At 42.7% G+C, this 20,253-nt stretch overlaps 1 protein-coding gene across 1 annotated transcript in view; it reads right to left on the bottom strand.

The window, feature by feature from the left end:
* Positions 1 to 18,191, bottom strand: part of camsap2b (calmodulin regulated spectrin-associated protein family, member 2b) — a 47,634-nt gene extending 29,443 nt beyond the window's left edge. Inside the window, exons 1-4 of the mRNA XM_028592414.1 lie at positions 17,453 to 18,191; positions 11,949 to 12,208; positions 4,583 to 4,762; positions 3,419 to 3,505 (exon numbers count right to left, since the gene is read on the bottom strand). Coding sequence (XP_028448215.1) covers positions 3,419 to 3,505; positions 4,583 to 4,762; positions 11,949 to 12,208; positions 17,453 to 17,594 — 669 coding nt within the window. The 5' untranslated portion in view covers positions 17,595 to 18,191. The remainder of the gene's footprint in view (positions 1 to 3,418; positions 3,506 to 4,582; positions 4,763 to 11,948; positions 12,209 to 17,452) is intronic.
* Positions 18,192 to 20,253: the final 2,062 nt, after the last annotated feature.

Genomic DNA, 20,253 nt, shown 5'->3' with positions numbered 1-20,253 from the left:
GTATCTGACCAGTGCATGATGGGTCTCTGGGCCACATGCAAAGACAAGAGAACTGGAGGGGACAAAGTGAAGGGGTGTTCTTGCAGGTTTTGGATTAGACAGAGAGGAGGAAGATGGTGGTGGTCGGTGAAGAGGAGTTCTTCAGAATGGATGGACTTACAGGTACTAATCTCCAGTACCATTTGCTAGGAGACTTGATGGTGGATGATGATTGGACAACAACAGGAGAGAGTGGGAGAGGGATTAGGCAAACAGCAAAAACAGTTTAGCTATTTGCAGCTGAGACTGGAGGACAATCTCTCTCTTAACAATAGTAAGAAGTCCAAGAGTGCATGCTACACCTCTGCAAAGGCTGCACTTCATTTAATCAATTTGTCAATAACTTCTTACATATAACATTATACATTGCAAACACATAAGTTTGTCTCTAAAAATAAAATGAAAGTCTTGATTTTAATCATCCAACCAGAAGAAGTCTTTTGAGATGGACATTTTAATAAAAAGTGTAGCACTTAAATCTTCATATAAGGAGCAATTAAAAAGGACTTTGTCTTCAGTCTCACAAACTAAGAAAAAGAATACTCTCAACAACAATACTAACATGCTTAGTTTAGCGTGTTAGCATGCTAACATTTGCTGATTAGCACTAAACACAAAGTAATCTACAGCTGGGGCAGATGGGAGTTTTGTAGGTATTTGGTCATAAACTCAAGCATACCAAAGTCTGCAGGGTTATTCCACTGGGGAACACAAATATCTGGACAACATTTCATAGCAATCCATCCAATAAGAGTTGTTTTTCTTCTTGTACTGTGAAGAAACCATTTAATTTTTTTTGAATATGCACTCATTCCTTGGCCTTCGTCCAAAAATGTTATTGAAATCTGTCGAAAGCTTTTGAGGTATGTTGCAAACTAATATACCTCCTTGATGGAAGTAATCAAAGCAAAAAGCTTACATTCACACAGTATCCACACACAGAAATGCTGAGTATTTTGTCATAAGACCACGGTTAAAGATTTTTTATGCCGTCCCAGAATAGATTCCATACTGAGAATTGTCTTGCGCTTATCCATTAGTGTGTGTGTGTGTGTGTGTGTGTGTGAAAAGATCTCCTTTGAGTATGCCCTAGTCAGTGAATAGACTTCTGTTGAAGTTGTTAATGCAGAGAGGGAGCTGTGTGATGGAGCATGCAGTGGGAAAGCAGCTGACTGACACTGAGTGTACAGTATATTCCTCACACTCTTTAAAAGACTTTCTTCCCTTGTTCTTGCCTTTGACAAAGCCTGAGTGTGTCTATGTGTGTCAGTGTGGGGTGGGTCACATAACCGATGTGTATTATCAGCTTACAGGGCAATCGCACTAAGGCAGTGATCCCTCGAACTATAACGACACAAAAACAAAACAATGAGCGGGAGAAAAGTTGCCAAGAAACTCCCACAGCAGATAAAAGCTCTTTCTAAACTCATTTAGCCACTCGTGACATCCTGCAGCTCTTTCTGAACAGAGTGGTAATTTATTGTGGCTCCATTGAGGGAACAAAGACACACTCACCATGTGACAATTTTACAACCCGTTGTATGTAACCCAATGATAACGTGTGTTTTCAGCCATGCTTGCCGTGTAGCTTTATGGATGGCAATGTCAGTGTGTCAGACAGTCGCTAACTCTAGATTGAACATATATCGAAAACTATTTTTTTTAAACTATCGGACGGATACAAACATTCATGATGAATCCTGGAGGTTTTGAGTGAAATGTCTAGACCACCAAGATATTCATGTCCCCCTCAGGATGAATTTTAATCACTTTGGTAATCCTTTGACTTTTCATCTAGCGCCATCTTCAACACTTTAGTTTATGACCAAATACCTGCAGAACTAATGACATTCCCACCAGCTTAAGCCATTTAGTGCTAATTCAGAAGATGTTAGCATGCTAACATGCTAAACTAAGATGGCACACACTCTTTCCAAACATCAGCATGTTGCTGTTACTGTGAACATATTGCCATGCTAGCCTTAGAATTTAGCTCCAAAGCACCCCTGTGCCTCAACATAGCCTCACAGAGCAGCTAGCATGGCTGTGGAGTTCTAGTCTTGTTGACTCGAGACAAAGGTTAGCACACCAGTTAGCTGAAGCTTTCTTTCAGGTGGAAACTAGCACAAGTGCTACAACCTGGTATAATGCATCTCTCCTGTCTAAGGTTAATGTATATTGTACATTGTCCCTGTTTAAATAAATAAAGAAAGAAAAGAAAGAAAGCTTTCTTTCGATGTCAGTTATGGTATTTATTTACACATTCAGCTCAATCAGAGTTTCAATCACTGTTTAGCTTTTTGACTTGCTATTGAATTGCAGGAAGTTTACCTACTCATTCCCATTTGCAACAGTTATATTGTACAATGCTCGCAGTGAAATTATATTCCTTTTTCCATTTTCAAACCTTCCCCCTCTTGTCACTGTTTTGGAGCGGCGACCCGCGGCGAGGGTCATGGCCTGATAAGGCCTTGTGCTGTAGCTCCATGGTTAAGTGAGTGGAAGAGGACGGTAGCTGACTGCTGTGTGTTTGTCCCAGCAGACTGACTCGTTGTGTCACATGGACCTTACATAACTCTGAGGCCTGCAGGATGACAACACTCTCTCTGTCTGTCACTGAGTCCCTTTCGCTACAGCTGACAAAGTTCCTAAGTGTCTCTCTCCATGTCTCCCACCCCGGTGTCATTTCTCCCATTCCCCTCTCTCTGATTTTACCTCCTCACTTTTCTTCTCTCTCTCTCTCTCTCTCTCTCTCTCTCTCTCTCTCGTAGCCACGTTTCGACTCTTGCCAACATTTCTCTGCAGCTGGTCTGAGACTGAGCTCATCTCTTTCTCTGATGTACAGAGCTCTGTGTACTGTGCTGTATGTGTGTGTACGTATCATGTGCGTCTGTGTGTGCCTTATGTGGACGCGGACATGTGCTAATGCCTATGAGTAACAGTAGGAAATATTTGAAATGTAATATCAACAGACAGAAGACAAAAAAGAAGTTTGCAAAATAGAAAATACAACTCAAAACAAAAGCTAATTAAATAAAGATATTTGGTTTTTCTTGCTGTTCCTAAGAAAATAGTTCAACATTTGGGGGAAATAAACTTGTTTGCTTGTTTGAAGCGAATAAGGAGTAAAAGAATTAACAGTAATGTCAAAACCACAAGTTGACATTTTTTACATTTTGGTTGGTGTGCCAATTAAACAAAGGTAGAGATATCAAGTATTAATACGTGAGCTTTAGAGGTGCTGGTAGAAAGATCTTTGAACATTTGACAGAACGGGGCTAGTGGTTTCCTCTTGTTTCAGGTCTTTGTGCTAAGCTAAGCTAGCTCTGTACGTAATGATGAATGGGAGTTTGTGTGGTTAATGTGCGTGTCCTCTTACTTTGTGTGTTGTTGTGTTTGACTCGTGGAAGTAAGCCTCTCTCAGCTTTTGCTCTTCGACAAGAATGTCCTTCAGGTGTTCATTCACCTGGAGAGGATAGAGACAGACAGACGATAGATGGATAGACAGACAGACAGACAGAGATCAAGGTCAAATTTCAGACAAGCGTTTTGTGCACACTGACTGAATGGTAAGTCTATGGTGGAGAGAGGAGAAACTTGAACATGACAACAGCACACAGTTGACTTCAGACTCAAGCTCAAAGTAGAAAGAACTTCATTGATTTGTATTTAGTATTTTTTCTATAAAAAAAAGACCCCTCTTTTATGATTACTGCTTTTCTGTCTTCAAAGTTTCTGTACAAACAGTGATGTAACATTTTAGCTTGAAGGTGCACAAAGTCGCATCAGCCAATCCCCAGCATGGCGTGCTAGGTCTCAGGGCTACACAGAAAGACAATCCCCCATGTGTGTTTTCAAATGTCTGTGTATGTTTGTGAATTAATCCTGCTGCATGTGTTTCTTTCCGTCTTGGACTGGTAAACGGAGCCACAAGCACATGAGCTTTAGCAGCAGGGAATGGCAGTGATCGTTGTAAGTTTAATTGACTAATCCATGCCATGCTGGGGCTTGTTTCATTATTTTAAACAAAGTAGAATTAAGTCTACATCATATTTTGAGACAACTGTGTCAAAAGTCTCCTGCAAGTAAAAGCAATTTGAAATGGCTTAATAATCTGTAAAATGATGAAATAAACTAAAGATGAAATCACAGAGACTTAACTACTGCACAGCCCTCTTAAAGCTTACAGTTTACTCTGGGTCTGATTTTACTCTCCCACTCCTGCTTTAGCAAACCAGAGGATGTTAAATGGAGTCAGTTATCTCTCGGTAATCTCTCTGGCATGATTACATGTGGTTGGTGCCAGTTCTTCGTCTAGTTCTCTTGCAAACAGATGAGATTTTGAACCAGCGGTGTGGAGGAATTGAGCGCTGACAGACTTCCCAGCACCTCTCGTGTCTTCCATTTCCAGAATAAAACAGAGAACTGTGTGTCACATTGGAAAAGGCTTAAGGATGTGTTCAGTTGTTATCCTCTGCAGTGGGAAAGCACATGTCCTCGTGGTTTTGTGTGCACACAAACGCGCTCCTGTGTGTATGTGTACCTTGTTGATCCAGGTGGCGATTGCATCCTCGGTGTCATAAGGCAGCTCCTGGATGTGTCCGTCACCGTGTAGGGGTTCAGCCGAGGAGTACCTGTTGATGCAGGACATCACCCTCTCCACACTCACCATCTCCACAGTATAGGCCATCATCAGGGTATCTATGAGCGCCAGATGGGAACTCTGTAGAAACATAAGAGCAATGCAGGGATTGTGTTTGTTATCTCCCACTTTCTTTCCAAAAGCATCAAACTGACAATTAAGGGCCTAACTTTATATTCCCACGCTGTGCTTCTCTGTGATTCTGTGCATCACACTGACTGTCAGCCAACACTTTCTGTGTGCATCTCCTCTGAGTATGTCCTTGTCATTGTGTGTGTGTGTGTGTGTGTGTGTGTGTGTGTGTGTGTGTGTGTGTTTTTAAGCACAGAGTTGCCAAAAAAGTTTCATTCAACAAAAGATCATACGTTTTGTTCTCTTGAAAGAGAAACGATGTGCAAGTATTAACCCTTTTGATACAGTTCCAAAAGACTGAAACAGCATCTACAGGACAGCAATTATGATTTGACAACACAATTTTTTATAAATGTCTCATCTCTCCTCTGTCTAAAATGCTTTTCGACAATCTGCCATGTGTCCTCTACCTCACTTTCATGCAGTGTGTCAAACCTGACAAATGTCTTGAAATTGTGTAAGGATCCCACTGAATGAGGCAAAGGACAGTGTGAGTGGTGTCCCTTATGCATGCAAAAACGGTCCTCAAATGCAGTGACGCGATGCTGACATCTGCTGCAGCATTACACCTTTCAAGTAGGGTTTCTAAAAAAAAAAATACTGAGCAACTAATAATGCAGAAGTCATCCTGTGAAACAAATTCCTCGTGCACTAGTAGAAAGAGGTAAACGATCAGAGTTGGGAAATATGACGGCATATGCTGTGTGGCAATAAAAATGTCTATAGACAGAGGTTTTGGCATATTGTGATATTTTGTGGGGCAGTTTATAATTGAACTTTAATTGACAGTAGAGAGATGACAGGATATATTGTAACAGAGATGTCCAGTGTTACTTGAATTGGGGCTGTTGCGGTCTGCACCTTAAACCTCTAGACCAGTGTTTCTGAAATGGGGGTGCGCATACCCCTAGGGGTACTGTGGAACACTGCAGGGAGTACGTGAGATTTAATAAAAATTAAAATAATGTTAATTTAAAAAACATCAGTCTTCATTCTTAAAATAATTATACTCTAATAATGAATGCATTTAGTGATGGATTCTAAACAATAGAAATAGCATTTAAGTGTTTTTCAGTTACAAGGTTGTTGTTTAGTAAATCTGACACTGATGCGTTATAATGTTTTTATAGGCTTTTTTTCTAACAAAAATGGTTTGCGCTGGTCAGAGGTACTTGGCTGAAAAAACATTTCAGAGGGGGTACATTATTGGAAAAAGTTTGAGAACCACTGCTCTAAATCACCAGCGCCAGTAACAAAGTAAAGTAAATTCTCAACTGATTTTCATTATAATTTCTTATCCATCACATTGGCTCAACTTACTCGGTGCGGATTTGTGTTTGTGAACTTTAGCCGAAGCTCAATAATGCCACTATGCAAGTTTGCTATGTACCGTAAGCAAGGATCTTGCATTTGCAGCACACACTTTTTGTTTGCTTGATGTGTAGTATGTAGCATGCCTTAGTGACTGTACCCACAGTAAATCTATCATGCTTCAAACCTACTTGGGATGTCAACTGAGGACGTTTTGTGGCCACCACAAAGTTGCTGAGATGTCAGCTAAATGTTTATCTTAAGAGAATCACAGTTTCTGATCCATCCAACCCCTCTAAAACACATCTGTAAACATCTGTAAATATATACAGTAAGTACATTTACAGTGCACACATTACCTAATGTGGTTTTACCAGCCATCAACACCTACAGCACACAAAGCTTGACATTCTCCTGGCCTTTCTAATCCCATTCCAGGCCGGTCAGGCTAACGGACCTCCCCTTCTCTTTCCTGTCACACCACCAGGTCAACTCAAAAACATGTACACTCTGTGTGTGTGTGTGTGTGTGTGTGTGTGTGTGCAACCTAACTGAACAAAAACCTAAAGTCAGGTGCTCCATGATCCAGGTGACTCAAACCAACAGACATAAACAAAGCAGTGAGACCCGTCCCACCGCAGCCTGTACCGTCAAGCACAGGGCTCTATTCAGAACCACAGAGCCTCTTGTAAAAGCCAGTGTGACCAAATGTTTCCCAAAGAAACCAAGAACTGATCCAGCGCTATGAATCAAAACTGCTGCGGGTGTTCAAGGTCTGCCAGTCTAAACAGACAGCGTGTACCGAAGAAATACGGCTGTTAGAAACAGACTCCTCGTGGAAATAAGTGCTGAGGTACTTGAATGTACTGGATCTACGTGTCCCCTCATGTAGGCATATGTCATCCATTTTATCATTCTTACAAAATAGAGAATACATGTACAAGCTTACTGAAAGCTGAACAGTGGTCTGTAGACATTGATGCAGGATACCTGTATAATGATGTATTCTGGTGGACATACAGTATGTTATACTGAATGCTACAGCTGTAGTGTATTAAATGGGTAAACAGGATTGTTTGCATTGGAGCCTGATATTGAACTGTCTATGTAACAGTCTGCAGTCACTGTTTCGAATTCCTTCATCTTCAGGATATTGCCCGTCAGATATTTGACATTGCGTGCATTCTTCTCCAGAGGTACAGCCGCCGGTCTGGCTGACAGCTGGACTGACTGACAGGCAGACAGAATGAGGGAGAGACAGGCCAAGCAGCTTAGACTGGAGCTGGAGATCCAGAAAACCCACTGAGCCTTTTCTGTGATTGAAGCTTTTCTGAACACATTTGCATAAAACCCTTCTAAATGTTTAATGTTGCTAAGCTTGTGAAGGTGTGTGCCCATCCGTTTGTGTGTGTGTGTGTGTGTGTGTGTGTGTGTGTGTGTGTGTGTGTGTGTGTGTGTGTGTGTGTGTGTGTGTGTGTGTGTGTGTGTGTGAGTGAGTGAGTGTGAGTGAGTGTGTGTGTGTATTAAGCCACATGTATATGAATGGTAATGACAAATCACTTTGTTCATTTATGTTTCATTACAATTAACAATTAGTAAATTAACATGTGCATTGAAACACAAACATGGATCGCAATTTTGTTTGCCTATATAGTTGTGTAAAACTTTTTTGTTAAAATGTTTTAAGGGACTGTATGAAAATGATTAGACGGGGGTCAAAAAAGGCAGGGGATTATGTATTTTTTCTTTTTATTGACTACATTTTTGGGAGAGCAGGGGACGGACTTTTAGAGTAACAGTATAATAGTAGTACTGTATAATAGTTACAGCGAGTAACTCCCCGTAAAACCACAACTTTCCGTTTTTACATTTCTATTTCTGCACAGATTAAACAAAAAACATGTTAATTTGTGAGCTTTAAAAGTGCTACTAGGTGGATTTTTAAACTTTAGATTAAGCCAGGCTGGCTGTTTCCCTATGTTTATCCCTATCTTTTGTTCCCTATCTTTTTGCTAAACTAAGCTAGCTTCATAATTAAAACAAACAAAATGAGTGGCTTTAATCTTCTTATCTAACTCTGTGTGTATTCCCAAAAATGTGAAACTATTCCTTTAATAACAGTTTTTAAAAGTAAAAAAAGAGTTATTGTTACCATAATTATTCATTATATCAATAGAGTCTAAATGTGACAAAGACAAAGGTCTGAGGACTGATACTTTGGTGCTACATCTACATGTGTGTGTGTAAGATTCTGATATTTTACCAGGTTATTGTTCCTCACTGTGTTGTGTAGGTTGTGTCAGTGTTTCCTCACTGTTTTAATAGGACATTGTATTCAGATCTAACATGCATGTGTGTATGTACATATGTGTGTGTGCACGAGAGACAGAGAAGGAGACAGACAGACAGACCGACAGTATATGGAGCCACTGCTTACAGACTCATATCCAAAAAAAAAAACTACTGTTGACAGTACAGCATGGATTTAAAAGCCATGTGCTGTCTATTATGCCTTCACAAAGACCTGGTGTGTGTGTGTGTGTGTGTGTGTGTGTGTGTGTGTGTGTGCACGTAACCAAGTCTAAACCACTCATGGTGACAGACAGGCCTTATAAGGCTGTGGAAATGGCAGATGCAAGTCATAAAGTGCTGTAAAGAGCAGAACAGGGGCATCAGTATTCATCCTCACTAGTGTTGTACGGCTGCATGAGTGTGTGTGTGTGTGTGTGTGTGTGTGTGTGTGTGTGTGTGTGTGCGTGTGCGTGTGTGTGCCCTTGATCAAAGGCATCTATAGGAAAGAACAATACAGCTGTGCAAACAGATAATCAAAGTAACCTCTTTCTCCACAAAGATCAGAAGTGTCCATTCAACGCAGGTACACACTCATAAATGGCCCACATCTGAGCAACACAAGTGTTTTTATTGTACAACTTTAAGCCCCACTGCAGGAACTTTCAATTAGCACTACAGCTCCCTCTCCTCCGTCAATTTCTCTTCTTAGCGTTTTAGGTGGCAGAGCGTGCGAGACAGAAAACAAAGGTCGAAGAGAAAGCGGAAAGTAAACTAGACAAGGACTCACAGGTCTCATGCACACTGCTGGAGGTCTGACAGCTCTTTGGAAGAGTGTGTGTGTGTGTGTGTGTGTGTGTGTGTGTGTGTGTGTGTGTGTGTGTGTGTGTGTGTGTGTGTGTGTGTGTGTGTGTGTGCGCGCACCAGACTTGCTTAACTCACTGTCAGACCCCACCCTCCACAGTGCTGCAGTAGTGCACATCACGTCTTCCTCCTCTCATCAACCCTCCCTGCTCTCCTCCATGTACGCCACTCTTCACCTCCCCCATGGTCTCCCTATTGTCCCCTCCTCTCCCCTCTTTCCAGATGGCCATATTAACAGTGGGCCTTTTCCACTCGTTCTCTGGCACATACATGTCGTCCCCGCCCTCCAAAAAGGCATCACCTTACCCTTCCCTCTCCTCTCGTTCTTTCCTTCCCTCCTTTCCACAGCTCTTCGCCATCTCCCCCTTTCCAACTGTCCTCTTGAAAACTCCCACATCCACCTTTTCCTCTCTTCTCTTGCTCTACTTTCCTGCTAACTCCTGAATCACAGCCAAATGGCAGCCCCGAAACTCTTCATCTCCCCCCCGTTCCCTCCTTACTCTCTCTATATCCATTCACCCTGTTACAGACTGCCACGCTCCTCCTCCTCCCTGACAGGAGTTATTCTTCTGCTGCACAGTATTTGGAAAACCATGAGGTCATCATTTTCACAGCAGATATACCATAACCCAAAATGAAAAGCCTTGACTTTGGCATGACTGAAATGATCATGCTGAGTCCACAAATACACACACAGGCAGTTCCTCTACTTTGCGGAGCCAATTTAATGAATCCAGAAGGGCACAGAGCAACATTAAGGACGGACAGATTAATGTGTGCTACACAAATGAAGGTCAATAGCTATAGGGAGTCGATGGGCTGTGGGCTCCATTTGTCTACTTAACACTGTCCCCGAAAGTGTACGCTAAATCACCTGCATGAACACAGAATCACAGAGACAAAGAGAGATGTATAGACACACACTCGCACTTTTATAGGTGAGAAAGGACACCGTGTCATTAAGCGCTGCACCTAATCGCCAACCTCAATCAATGAATGATGTAGTGAGCACAATCAACCATAAGCATAAAAAATGGCCCAGACTAGTGACTTTGAATTATCCCCCAGAGCTGTAGGGAAAAACTGGAGAGCACAAGCAGAGGGCAAATAAAATACTGGCTACAACAAGAGAGACACAAGTGTGGGCACTGGCAGGCTTGGTGAAATATGATTACGCTTCAATTAAATGTTCAGGAGATAACAATGTCCCAGTCTCATTTAATCCATAGTAGACAGTAAGAGTTTGGATGAGACAGAGGTAGGGGTAGGAAAGGATATATAACAAACAAAAAAACATGAGAGGAGGAGAGAGAGATGAAGAAAGGAAGGAGGAAGGTGGCAAAGAGAGAGATGAGGAAAGAAACAGTAAGAGAGTGACAGGGAAACAGAGTGTGAGTCTGAGAGGGAGGGAGCGAGCGGAGAGAGGGCGCACTGCAATGCAGACACCTTTTGGCGTCAGCAGACGTGCCCGCTCTCCAGCCATGCGTGTGGTAGCAGTGTGTCTGGATCTGCTGCCACTGACTCACCTTCCTTTCATGACTAAAACACCATAAATACATGTTTTTTGGGGCTCAGAATCGAATCCTCTTTACACAGTCCAGTAAAAGATGGCAGCATTATGTTCTACAGCTGAAAGAATGAGCTAATTAATTGATTAGTCAATAAACAGGAAATTATCGACAGTTATAATAGTTGCTAAGTCATTTCTCAAGCGAAAATGCCCCAAATTAGCCTCTCAGATGTTAGGATTTTCTGCTTATCTCTGTTAAATATCATTGTAAACTGACTGTTGGTTGGACAAAACAGCAATATAAAGACATTACTTTGGCATTTGTCTCTATTACTAAATGACTAATCTAGAACTAAAAATATAATGAATTTTCAGATTAAGATGAATCAATAAGGAAGATAACGGTACATTGCAGCAATATTATGTTCTTCCATCCAGTGCTGCCCACAACACACTACTAGAATATCTGTAGGGCATGTTTGCCCGGAGCTGTCGAATGACACAGAGACCGAACAGTGAGTAATTGGTTGCTATAGGAAACCTGTCATTAGCGGTTGTTTTTCTCTCAACAGGACAGATCTTGGGAGGATGGTTTAACAGTCAGACACATGGAGCCGTACACACAAAGACACTATCATATAACTTACTTATTCCCCATGAGGGGAAGACACAGCAGAGCACACAGTAACATCCACTGTTAGTATAGTCCTGAAACCATCAGCTGAATAACAAATCTGTCGATGGAAGTCATTTATCAAGCATTTGCTGGTTCCAGTTTCTCAAATGTGTGGACTTTGGGTTTTGGACTTTTAGTTCGTCAAATCATGCAATTTGAAGACGTCATCTCGGCCTCTGGGTAATTGTGTTTGACATTCTTCGCTAGTTTGTGACATTTTTTCAATGAATGAAAATGAGTCCTTTGTTGTTGCCTTGATTTATATGCTTACGCACTTACATGTGTGTGAGCATATGTATGGATTTTCAAATGAACAGATTGACATCTAAATCCGGTGATCCCATTTTACACGTCAACATGTACATGAATACAAACAATTGTATGCAGAAAAAACATGAATTAGACCCAACTGTAAAAATGTAAAACCAGCAGAAAAATCTGGATGTTTTCAATCTCGTACTCAGGTACTGTACATCTCCACTCACCATGTGTATGGGCGTGCTGGTCAGATCTCTCTCAGTGACCAGTCGGTCCTGGTCAGTGACGTACAGGCCTTTCTGGGCCAGGGCCTGGATGACAGCGTTGTGTCCCAGTAGAGGTTTGACAGCATCACTGCGGAGGATCAGGCTTCCCGCCCGGCAGTAGAGCTCTGCGGACTGGAGCAGGCAGGCTACCGGAGGCTTCAGGTGCTCCTGGTTGTACTGGTCCTTGTATAAAGGCTCGGCCAGCTCTTCTGGTACTGCATCTGTGCAGAGAGAAAGACACAGAAAGGGAGAGGGGACGTATGGGTTGGAGATGATTTTTCTTTTTTAAGATTTTTGGGGGATTTGGAAGAACTGTAGACAGGAAACGGGTGAGAGAGAGGGGGATGACATGCAGCAAAGGGCCGTGGGTCGGAGTCGAACCCCGGCCGCTGCGGTAAGGACTGAGCCTTCGTACATGGGGCACACGTTTAACCGGGTGAGGTATCAGGGCGCCCCAGTTTACAGATGATATTGATCTATATGCATCTCCTGTCTTCCAGCTCCATCGCTGCTGGGACACCCACCATCCACAAAGAAGCAAACACTGAATGCATGCAGGCAATAAAAAACACAAAAACGCTATTCTACTATTCTTTCTATATTTTATTGCCTTTGTTATTGTTGCTATGGCTCCAGTTCATTGTAACTCAGAGCCTCGCCTTCGTGCCCACAACCTGCTCAAAGCTTGTTGCCTACATACAATAACACACACACACACACACACACACACACACACACAGACACAGAAAAGACTTCATACACCACAAAATCTCCTGAGCTTCGTCGCTAAAAACAACAGTATATTTTCACAAAAAAATAGAGGGAAATGAGTTACTCTGAGCCATAAGGTCAGTTAGTGGTGAAAGGCCGTTCTCAGGCAGAGAAGAGAGTTTTCACTATTATAAGCGCACCAATGTCATGTGTCTATTGTTGGTACTTATCTTACTGAAGATCCACATGACATCTTGTGAGCACAAAGCCACTGTGTGTGTGTGTGTGTGTGTGTGTGTGTGTGTGTCAAGTTTGTGTGTAGGTGGATAGGATAGAGTACCTTCTAATCCTGTTACCTCATCCAGTAAATCTGATTTGAAGAAAATAGCTGGACACACACACACACACACACACACACACACACACACACACACACACACACACACACACACACACACACACACACACACGTACAGACAGAGGGCTTTAGGGCTCGCTATTTCTACATCATACTTTGTTGTTAACCACATTGTGACTTAAAGTTATACTATACAAGTCATCTGAATTACATATATTATCTATGCACCTCTATCCCATTACTTTAGTCAGACAAGACTTGTATAGGAATGTGTGTGTATGTGTGTGTGTGTGTGTGTGTGTGTGTGTGTGTGTGTGTGTGTATGGTGACACACTTTAATAACACTGCATGCTCCAGTGTAAGTGTGTGTTCCTGGTGCATGGGGTCATTTCCTCTCTGCCGGCCTCTGAATCACGGTGAAAGAAAAGGAAGCCCCCTAAAGGAATGTATCTTAAAGCTACAGCTTTCTGCTCTTAAATCCTCAGAAATAACAACACTGTAGAGGCAAAAGAGCTCAACAAAACAACATAATGAAATTAAATATTTAAAGCTCAAACACCATAAAGCTTGTGATCAAACCTCGGGAGTTTTCCAGTGGCTGTGTGGTTAGTGCAGCCCTCCTATGTCCCAGTGCCGGCTGATGAAAATAGATGTTCAAAGCAACAAGCAGATGTTAAACCACATCAACATCTACTGTTTAACCAGTCCTTCTGCGTCTTGTCACAGCTATTAAATCGATCCAACGTTTGTCAGAATGTCTATAAAGTTGATTAATGGAGCTGTACTTAAAGAAGCCTCACTTTTGGTAACTTAAGCGTCATCTGTGTGAAGTTATTTGGGTTCTTTTGTTAGAAATGGTTAGTTATAGTACACTCTTTGAAGAGAAATCCCTCAGAAACTATTCAGAAAGATACAAGCTTTCTTTTCAGATAATGGCAGTTTACACTTGAAAGTGTTTAGTCGGATGACCTTAAAGCTTCGAGGTTAATTACATTTTTTTTTTTAAATAGAAGAGCAGGGTACAATAGCGCAGAGAGCACGTTTTTTTATAGAGTTCATGAAAATCTGCCTTGTCAAGTAAAAACCCTCTCCTTTGTGTTGGCCATCAAAGAGGAAACAGACAGGAAGTAGCTGCCACAGGAAGTCCAGGCACGGAGAAGACTGCTCCCCTGGAGACCCCCCGGGATCACAGCTCAGCATACACACCGTCACGGTCAGCAGTGTTTATCTCTGCTGGCTAACTGCTCGTTGTTTAAAAAAAGAAAAATTCAGTTAGTGATCTGGGTTGCCAACTGGTAATATGTTTTTACAGAGATTCGGTTATTAGTTCATAAGCTTTGGCTTCTATGTTGTTAGTACGTGGTGTTGGCTCACTGTTCATTTGAAATAGTGCTGATCTCCCACTTTATACAGATTGTTATCACGTAATGTACTAGATCATTTAAAAAAAAAAAAAATGTTTTCAAATGTATCTGCTGGGGGGGGGGGGGGGCGTTTATCTGTGCTCACTTAACACGGCAATATGCAATGTGAAACCTCCAGCAAACGCATAGGCACCTGCACGCACGCACACACACACACACACAGAATGGGTTTTTCAGTGAAGTAGGACGCATCTTGTGCCCCACGGTTAAAATTTTGAACTGAATATTTGCATATATATTCTGGATTTTTCAATAAGAAGGAGATGTAATTCTAACAATGTTTAGCACGTTAATTGAACTTTTTGTGCAAAATCTGACACAAATACCTATGCAAAGCCGAGTAGTTTTATATGTATTAAAACATGTCTGGTAGGGATCTTTAACAATACTTGAATCCATTAGGCTAGCACTTACACACTGTTGTTAAAATCTGAGGCGATCTCTATTGGTCCTTTGCTCATCTGATGCCAACATGGAAACACATCAGGATAAGAGTGTAGAGACATTCATTACACACCCACTAACAAACCTCAACATGCACACGTGTGTTTTGTCTCGGTCCTATCAGACCACATCTTTACAAACTGCATCTTAAAAGCCATTGGTTTTCTTTGCCTTTCTTTTCATTTCATACCTTTTACTTCGGGGGTTGTACACTTCATTGTGCCTGTTTTTATAAATTGTCTTCTGAGTCTCTTTCATCTCCCTCTCGCCCACGTTCTTCTTACTGTAAATCACTGTTTTGATAAGTGCCATATGCACAGGAAAGCTAGCCTGGTTGACAACAGACCCTTCTCAGTTGTAACTGAGAGTGGGTCTGGGCAAGCTTCATTCACAGCTCATTTCCAAAAGGGGCATCACCAACGGACGCCACTCAAATGCCTCTGGGCGCAACTGGATAGTCTTTGACCAATCAGAGCAACGATCCGGGTGACGTAGCAGCGACAGCGGCATCAACGGGTTGCTGCTCTTCGGTGGCCATCACGTTGAATGTAAACAAAAAGCTGTAAAGCCCGCCTCAACGGTTGTGATTGGTGCCTCGATTTGGAAAAATTGGAAATGGACTTGAATGGGCTCTTGGCCAAACTGATTTGCAGAGCAAATCTCAAATTTGCCGGAAGTTCGTCAGGGTTTTCCCGGGCTACAGGAAAGCACAACAAACAGCAAATCCATCTCTTTGAAATTTCAGAACAAACTTTCAGCTGATGAGAAAGTTGTTACATCTGGGTGCCACCAGATTCAAACCATCGCTCATCTCTCCAAACCAGGCCGAACAAGGCTCCGAGGACTGGTTATGAATTGGGCCACAGTTCTCGGCGGTGCTGGGAGCTGAAACTGTGTCACTAGAGGGATGGAGGGGGGGGAACAAGGCGGCAGCAGTATGCCAACTAACCCCAGGCCTTGTTGAACTAAGACATGTTGCTGTCCCTCTCCACCATTTCATGCTCTGAGAGTAAAATAAGTGAGTCACGTGCAGCTCTATTTGGCGCTCCCTGTTGGATCAATGAGTGTGATTCAGAGGTCTGTCTTTTGATCTCACTCTTTCTAGGTTTGTCTGTGTGAGTAGAGTACTGTACATGGATGAGCAGTCGTTTAAAGCATTCATTAAGGGCTGGAGTAAACCTGTGGGCTGAGAGCAGACTGGAATTACTCAGTCTTTATGAGGACAGACTGCCAGACCACACTGAGGACAGGAGATACTGTATATGTAGTCACATATATGCAGAATAATTACTGACACACATATCCAGATGAAAACATCCCCATTATTACTGTGAAGAAAAGCTAAATAAAAGTTCATAGTCTGTAAGCAGTTATACTACGCGCAGCTAACTTTAGTAGAGATGAAACAATTAGTCAGTAGTCATTCAATCAATTTGATCAATTAATCACTTGATCAACAGAAACTTAATGGCCACTTGTCTGATAATCGATAGTCCAGCTTTTCCACTGTGAGGCTTTGCTGCTTTTCCTCATCTAATCTGATAGTGAACGGAGTATCTTTTGGTTTTGGACGGTTGGTTGGACAAATCAAGCAATTTTAAGACGTTACCTCTTTGATTAGATATTTGAAAACATTCACATCGGCTGCAAGTAAAACAAACAGAAGTTGGGTTTTTATTCCAGAAGCCATTTGACTTAGAAACAGCCACAGTAGGCTATAAGAGGGTTTACTGTGTGTATAGAATGACAAATGCATTTGCATTTGTTGACATGATGTGTGTTTGTGGTGTTTGTGGTGTCAGACACTGTTGGCCAAGTTCTTACATTATAATATTTTGTGTTTTTAGATTGTTTTTATGGGTGGGAATGAATGTTTGTGTGCATTGTGTTTGCAAACTTGCATGGCCTCAAAACGCATTCGATCGCATTGAACTTTCTGACACCTTTGACTCAAGTGACAACACAAGTCCTTGCGTCTGTGGCTGGCAGAACAGATCTGTAGTCAGAGTGTTACATAAACGGTTTAGCCTCACTACAGCAGTGGGGGATAATTGGCATTAAGGCAAGCAACAGGTTAGATCAATGACACTGTGACATGAGCAGGGAAGCAGCGGATTTGACCTATGAACTCCAAGTAGAAATTGATATGTGTGTGGAAATTACAAAAATACAGAAATTCAACCATCAACCTAAAATAGGCTACTAGGCCTAGGCTATATAAGTTTGATATTTATAATGATTTATTTGGTTTCAATGGCTGCTATTCCATAGAATAGAAAGAGAGGAAATATGTCAAGTAATTTCTATTTAGAAAAACAAGGAATAGGAGCATTTAAGTAAATAAGTAGTTTAATTGGGTTTGCCAGTGTCTGATTACAGGCTGTTGTTTACAAGGAAATAGTCCTGCTGGTCCAAAACGACATCAGCCCGCATTATCACACATATGTAAAATGATTATCTTAACAATGTTTCCCACTAACTTAATCCAGAGATCAAATAAATAAACGCGATTACGAGGCGCCACCTACCCGAGCCGAAAGCCTTGGCCACCAGCCACGTCAGGCTGCATGAGATCTTGGCCCTGGTAAAGTCGTAGTGATCGAAGCTCTTGATGGCAGGGACGATGAAGGTCCGTCTCACCCCTCTGTCATCTGCCGCATGATCTCCCATCTTCTATCTCTCTCTCTGTCTGTCTGTCTCTCTCTCTCTCTCTCTCTCTCGGGAGCCCGCTACACTACACTGCAGCTGGAGGACCAGTCAGCCAGAGGAATTCCTCCTGACTGCGGATGACATCCCGTCCAGAGGAATTCAATGCAGTAAAATCCCCCCTTCTTCTGGAAAAAAAAAAAAAAAAAAAAAAATGGAGAGAAAAAACTTTGAGTGTGGCGTGGTTGTTGGAGGGCACGGACGAGTTGGATAGCTGACAGGGGCGCTCCTCGGTCACACGGGCACCATCCTCAGTTAGATGTTTCAGTAATATCCTTAAAGCCCGAGAGCGCAGCGCGGTTTAAGCGGCAGCAGGATTTCTGAAGATTTCCTCCATTCCCTGACGAAATATTCTCCTCAGGTTGTCCGACATAACGGAGCCGCTGTGCGTCAGAGGAGGAGAGCTGACGGGCCAACAAGCAGCGGGCCGCTTCCACACGTTAACTAAAGACGCGGTTCGGATCCATGTTGTTCTGCCTTCTCTTTTCTAACTGTTTTCCTCTCTCCCTCTATCTCTCCGCGGCGTCTTCTCTGCGCTTTTCCTGCGGCACCGATAGGAGGATAGAGCGCACTGCGCATGCGCGATCCACCCACCCCACCGTCTGTTCAGTCCTGACAGGAGTCACCACAGCACAAACCAAGGTGGAGTTAACTGGCAGAATGGTTTCTGACTAAATCCCAGATGCTGTTTCAATGGAGAAAGGAATTCTTCACAAATTATGACTCTGTAATAATACACGCATAATAGTCTGAATACACTTATTTTATTTAGTTTTTTTTCCCCTTGAGATTTGGAAAGATTTAAAAAAAACATTGACTTATCTACTCCTAACAGTTATGATTACTTAGGCTACTAGAGGGCAGACTAGACATATTGCACATCAAATCTAAGTATTAGTAGTTTTCTTTTGTATTATCTTAAAGGATTCCTTGGAAGTCTAAAACACAGAAATTGGCTGAAGTGCAATAAAGTGTCTCCAGCACTTTTTGGTTCAATTTGATCTATTTACTTGGTCATTAACCAATGTAAATCATTTTCTGATGGAGAAAACATGATCAACTGCCCTCTAACATGTCTTTCCAGTGGCGAAAAGGTGATGAAGGGACGCCAGGCGGGGCCCCTCCTGGGTTGCGCAGGAATGTGCACATGCTGGAATAGTTCTGCACCTAGATATAACTGAGCTTAGGCTGAATTAGGTCACACACAGACACACAAAGACACGAGAAGCAAGAGTCCATCCATCTTCCATCACCGCTTATCCGGTATCGGGTCGCGGGGGGAGCAGCCCCAGCAGGGGACCCCAAACTTCCCTTTCCCGAGCAACATTAACCAGCTCCGACTGGGGGATCCCGAGGCGTTCCCAGGCCAGGTTGGAGGTCTCTTTTTGTCACAACGGTGCGATAGATTGAATGTAATACCGCACCCGCTGCACCGATTCTCCGACCAATCTCCCGCTCCATTGTCCCCTCACTCGCGAACAAAACCCCAAGGTACTTGAACTCCTTCACTTGGGGTAAGGACTCATTCCCTAACTGGAGTAGGCACTCCATCGGTTTCCTGCTGAGAACCATGGCCTCAGATTTAGAGGTGCTGATCCTCATCCCAACCGCTTCACATTCGGCTGCGAACCGACCCAGTGAGTGCTGAAGGTCACAGGCCGATGATGCCATCAGGACCACATCATCTGTAAAGAGCAGCGATGAGATCCCCAGCCCACCGAACCGCAACCCCTCCCCACCCCGACTACGCCTCGATATCCTGTCCATAAATGCTACAAACAGGATTGGTGACAAAGCGCAGCCCTGGCGGAGGCCAACCCTCACCTGAAACGAGTCCGACTTACTGCCGAGAACCCGGACACAGCTCTCGCTTTGGTCGTACAGAGATTGGATGGCCCTGAGTAGAGACCCCCTCACCCCATACTCCCGCAGCACCTCCCACAGTATCTCCCGGGGGACCTGGTCATACGCCTTTTTCCAGATCCACAAAACACATGTAGACCGGTTGGGCATGCTCCCAGGCTCCCTCCAGGATCCTTGCGAGAGTGAAGAGCTGGTCCGTTGTTCCACGAAGAGGACGGAATCCGCATTGCTCCTCTTCAATCTGAGGTTCGACTCGAGAAGCAAGAGTCAGTCTTGGGTAATAACCTGGCTGATATACAGAAGCAAGTCTGAGCAAATAGGATGCCCCTGTGTCACCTTGTTTTTGTGACAGTCAAACCTGGCTTCAGCTGAACCATTGCACACACTTAAATGCCTAATCACTACAAATATTAAATTCATTTTTATTTTAATACCAACTATTTTATTTCAGTACTTGTTCACTTTAACTTGTGCAGAAAGAGTGCCAGGACGTTTAGTCACTGATTGGCTATTTCCATTGTGGTATTGCTGCTGTACATCTACTCAAAAAAAGACTTTGAATACTTCTTCCACCACTGAAAAATAAGCTGTCACAGATAGAGTAGGAAACTAGCATACACATGTGTGTTATACACTAAATGAGGAAATAAAAACTACCTTAACAAAGGTATTTGCAAAAATGAACAGTATACAAGGAGATCCAAGAAGAAAAGATCAACAAAAATGGAAAATAAATGACAGAAGATTAAATGTAATACAT

This window comes from Perca flavescens, chromosome 12, assembly GCF_004354835.1.
Source record: "Perca flavescens isolate YP-PL-M2 chromosome 12, PFLA_1.0, whole genome shotgun sequence".
Lineage (NCBI taxonomy): Eukaryota > Metazoa > Chordata > Actinopteri > Perciformes > Percidae > Perca > Perca flavescens.
Note: the sequence above shows the minus strand (reverse complement) of the source record. Positions and strands in the feature narration are given on the sequence as shown.